This window comes from Felis catus, chromosome D4 (assembly GCF_018350175.1).
Source record: "Felis catus isolate Fca126 chromosome D4, F.catus_Fca126_mat1.0, whole genome shotgun sequence".
In the NCBI taxonomy this organism is placed as follows: Eukaryota; Metazoa; Chordata; class Mammalia; order Carnivora; family Felidae; genus Felis; species Felis catus.
The window spans coordinates 45,727,831-45,732,366 of record NC_058380.1 but is presented as its reverse complement, the minus strand read 5'-3'; the positions used below and the strand labels follow the sequence as shown (position 1 = coordinate 45,732,366).

The following is a 4,536-nucleotide window of genomic DNA, read 5'->3' as shown; positions in this document are numbered from 1 at the left end:
TTTAAGTGAATAATTAAAATTTTTTGTTGCTTTTAGCAATTTGGAATGATTTTAAATATTTAAGTACATTGAAATAGTTATGTCTTTATAGAAATTTTAATTTACTTATGTACTTTATATAAAATTTATATAAGTAAATAAGTTATAAGTCACAAATTAAATTTAGGTCTGGAATAGAATAGAGACTCCAGAATTGGACCCACAAATGTATGGCCAGCTAATCTTTGACAAAGCAGGAAAGAATATCCGATGGAAAAAAGACAGTCTCTTTAACAAATGGTGCTGGGAGAACTGGACAGCAACATGCAGAAGGTTGAAACTAGACCACTTTCTCACACCATTCACAAAAATAAACTCAAAATGGATAAAGGACCTGAATGTGAGACAGGAAACTATCAAAACCCTAGAGGAGAAAGCAGGGAAAAAACCTCTCTGACCTCAGCCACAGCAACTTCTTACTTGACACATCCCCAAAGGCAAGAGAATTAAAAGCAAAAAATGAACTATTGGGACCTCATGAAGAGAAAAAGCTTCAGCACTGCAAAGGAAACAATCACCAAAACTAAAAGGCAACCAAGGATGGGAAAAGATTTTTGCAAATGACATATCGGACAAAGGGCTAGTATCCAAAATCTATAACGAACTCACCAAACTCCACACCCAAAAAACAAATAATCCAGTGAAGAAATGGGCAGAAACATGAATAGACACTTCTCTAAGGAAGACATCCTGATGACCAACAGGCACATGAAAAGATGCTCAGCGTCGCTCCTCATCAGGGAAATACAAATCAAAACCACACTGAGATATTACCTCACGCCAGCAGAGTGGCTAAAATGAACAAACCAGGAGCCTATAGATGCTGGCGAGGATGTGGAGAAACGGGAACCCTCTTGCACTGTTGGTGGGAATGCAAACTGGTGCAGCCACTCTGGAAAACAGTGTGGAGGTTCCTCAAAAAATTAAAAATAGATCTACTCTATGACCCAGCAATAGCACTGCCAGGAATTTACCCAAGGGATACAGGAGTGCTGATGCGTAGGGGCACTTGTACCCCAATGTTTATAGCAGCACTTTCAACAATAGCCAGATTATGGAAAGAGCCTAAATGTCCATCAACTGATGAATGGATAAAGTTTTGGTTTATATACACAATGGAATACTACTTGGCAATGAGAAAGAATGAAATATAGCCTTTTGTAGCAACGTGGATGGAACTGGAGAGTGTTATGCTAAGTGAAATAAGTCATACAGAGAAAGACAGATATCATGTGTTTTCACTCTTATGTGGATCATGAGAAACTTAACAGAAGACCATGGGGGAGGGGGAGGGGGAAAAAAAAGTTAGAGAGGGAGAGAGGCAAACCATAAGAGACTCTTAAAAACTGAGAATAAACAGTGGGTTGATGGGGGGTGGGAGGGAGGGAAGGGTGGGTGATGGGTATCGAGGAGGGCACCAATTGGGATGAGCACTGGGTGTTGTATGGAAACCAATTTGACAATAAATTTCATATTAAAAATATAAATAACTAAATACGCAAACATTAAAAAAATCAAAATTAGGTCCATACTTAAGCATCAATGGCTTTAAATTTTAACTTTTAAAAATTTTTAGTAATTCTTAACCCTGCATTGGATAAATAGAGTAAACTTTATATTTCCTTTTTTATGATTTTTCATGTATAAAGTACAGTTAAATATACAGTACATAATTACACATAATGTGTATCTGTGTTATTAAATTTTCTTAGAAGTTTCAGTTAGATAAATATGTACAAAAACTCTGGAGGCAAGAGGTAATGATGAAAAAAAAAATGGTTGTGGAACCCATGCTCTAAACCCAAGTAGAAGGTGCATAAAGGAAAGCAAAAACAGAAGTAGAAAGTAAGGACAACGTTCAGAAAGTGAAAACTGCTATGTTCCCTACTTAAGCCACACGCACAAGGGAAGATGTTCAGAGAACCTGGAGCCACGGGTCACAGAGTCGCCCACCCCAGCCAGGCCAACAGCATCCGCAAGATCCCCAATGGCGCTGCCCTCTTCCTTCTTGGTGGCCCTGGTGGCTCTGGGCTGCAACTCCGTCTGCTCTCTGGGCTGTGACCTGCCTCAGACCCACGGCCTGCTGAACAGGAGGGCCTTGACGCTCCTGGGACAAATGAGGAGACTCCCTGCCAGCTCCTGTCAGAAGGACAGAAATGACTTCGCCTTCCCCCAGGACGTGTTCGGTGGAGACCAGTCCCACAAGGCCCAAGCCCTCTCGGTGGTGCACGTGACGAACCAGAAGATCTTCCACTTCTTCTGCACAGAGGCGTCCTCGTCTGCTGCTTGGAACACCACCCTCCTGGAGGAATTCTGCACGGGACTTGATCGGCAGCTGACCCGCCTGGAAGCCTGTGTCCTGCAGGAGGTGGAGGAGGGAGAGGCTCCCCTGACGAACGAGGACATTCATCCCGAGGACTCCATCCTGAGGAACTACTTCCAAAGACTCTCCCTCTACCTGCAAGAGAAGAAATACAGCCCTTGTGCCTGGGAGATCGTCAGAGCAGAAATCATGAGATCCTTGTATTATTCATCAATAGCCATGCAGAAAAGATTAAGGAGCGAGAAATGAGACCTGTTCAACATGGAAATGATTCTCACTGACTCATCACGCCACACTTTCCACCTGTTCTGTCATGTCAAGGACTCATTTCTGCTGTAGTCGTGACATGAAACGAAATAACTTGTCAAATGTTTTAGGAGTAATAAGCAACATCATGTCACCTCTACGAGCACAAGCCACTTACCGATGACCGTGCTGATATCCTTTTATCTATTTAAGTATTTATTTATTTATTTAAATATTTATGAGATTTAAATTTTTTCAAGTAATATGATGTGTACCCTTATGTTTTGGTAATATAATAAAATATATTCTTTATATTTAAGCAGTGTATTGTTTTTTTTATTTCACTTTTACTGTGGGAAGTGTTTATAAAGAGTAACATCAGGTCTAATGGTGCAACTTGATGGAAAACCGATGAGAGGATTCATTTACCCATCAGATTCTATTAAAATCAGAGGTAACAACTGTCTTCCTCTAAGACAAGTGGTTCATTGATCTTACGACACAGGATATAACAAATACAGTTCCTGCTGTCTTTACCTTTGATTTTTGTAGGGATAGAAACCTAAAAGCCATCGTCATACTTAATATTACAGTGAAGCAGGGAGAGAAGTGAATTCTCTCAACTGATGGCAGAATGAAGAATGTCAGGAAATAAAAATAAAAGCTGTCAGTCTCCTCTACATTGACTGATACACGTGGAAGTGCCAATGCCCATTTTCAGTGGATAGGCGAGCTTAGATTTTTTAAAAAATGCCATAGAACAGGTCCATACATGGCAACAGGAAGCCAGAAACAGAGGCGGTCATGGGGCACGACAGTGTAGTGTGACCGAAAGAGTTACACTTGATGCTAAGGCACAGCAGGGGAGAGAAGAACCACGAAGGATACACAGGTATACTGACCATTCAGTAGAAGGATAACAAGAGAGGATGCTGAGTGTATTTCAGGAAATACACGTGCTTAGAAGAATGCCAGTGGATTCATGGAAGATGTGGGTCTAACTGCCTGCTACGACAGAAAAATGGATACCATCGTGAACTTCATGAGAGTTCGTTTCATGGAATTACTAAGCAGGAAACCACACTGGAATTGCTGAAAACCTCAATAAGAGAAGTTAGCGTCTCCGAAGTGAAAAAGAATACAGCGTGGGGTCTGGAAAATAACGTGGGGCAGTTTTTCTGTGCATTGTTCTGCCTTTTATGCCATATATCTATTTCTCAGTGATTTCATGGAATTGATGTGCTGGCAAATCATACTAATGTGTCTAGTATTATATTTATTTTGAATCACAGCTCATTTAATTCGTTACAATTTTTATCCTGTCTTGATTATTATTACTTTGTACATCAGCAAGCTGCTCATCTTTAAGAACCGACTGGGAATAGATAATTAATTCAATCCTTCACCAAAATATCTATTACCACTGAGAAAATAATACTCCCTAGAATTACTGGTTTTATTAATTAAGTTACTTCACTGATTGTTATGACACTGGCTTGCTGCAGCAGCCTTATAGTACGTTTCAGTTTCTAGGGGAGTTTGACACGATAGGAATTCTTTCACGTTACTCACTGGTAATTTCTGCTAATTTTTTGAATATCACCATCTTTGGTGGGTCCCCAAATAACACAATTATTACATAAAGACTGACAGTCTTTTGGGGCACCCGGGTGCTCAATTAAGTGTCCAACTTTTGTTTTCAGCTGAAGTCATGAACTCAAGACTCCTTAGATGGGCCAGGTGTCGGGCTCCAGGCTGACCGCAGAGAGCCTGCCTGAGATTCTCTCTCTTCTCTCTGCCCCTCCCCCACCCGTGCTCATATTCTCTCTCTCTCAAAATAAATAAGTAAACTTAAAAAAAAAAAAAGACGAGCAGACTTCCTTCACATGAGAGTGCGAAGCTGGGTTAGGCATCGTCTTCATATTTAA

The 4,536-nt window shown here is 40.6% G+C and overlaps 1 protein-coding gene across 1 annotated transcript; it reads left to right on the top strand.

Moving 5' to 3' along the window:
- Positions 1-2,026: 2,026 nt before the first annotated feature.
- Positions 2,027-2,611, top strand: IFNA5 (interferon, alpha 5). Its single transcript, XM_023243268.2, has one exon. It carries the CDS (start codon positions 2,027-2,029, stop codon positions 2,609-2,611), a length of 585 nt encoding a protein of 194 aa, XP_023099036.2.
- Positions 2,612-4,536: the final 1,925 nt, after the last annotated feature.

Excerpts from the sequence above, each read along its gene's own strand:
- IFNA5 (XM_023243268.2), top strand. The coding sequence starts at position 2,027 with ATGGCGCTGCCCTCTTCCTTCTTGGTGGCCCTGGTGGCTCTGGGCTGC.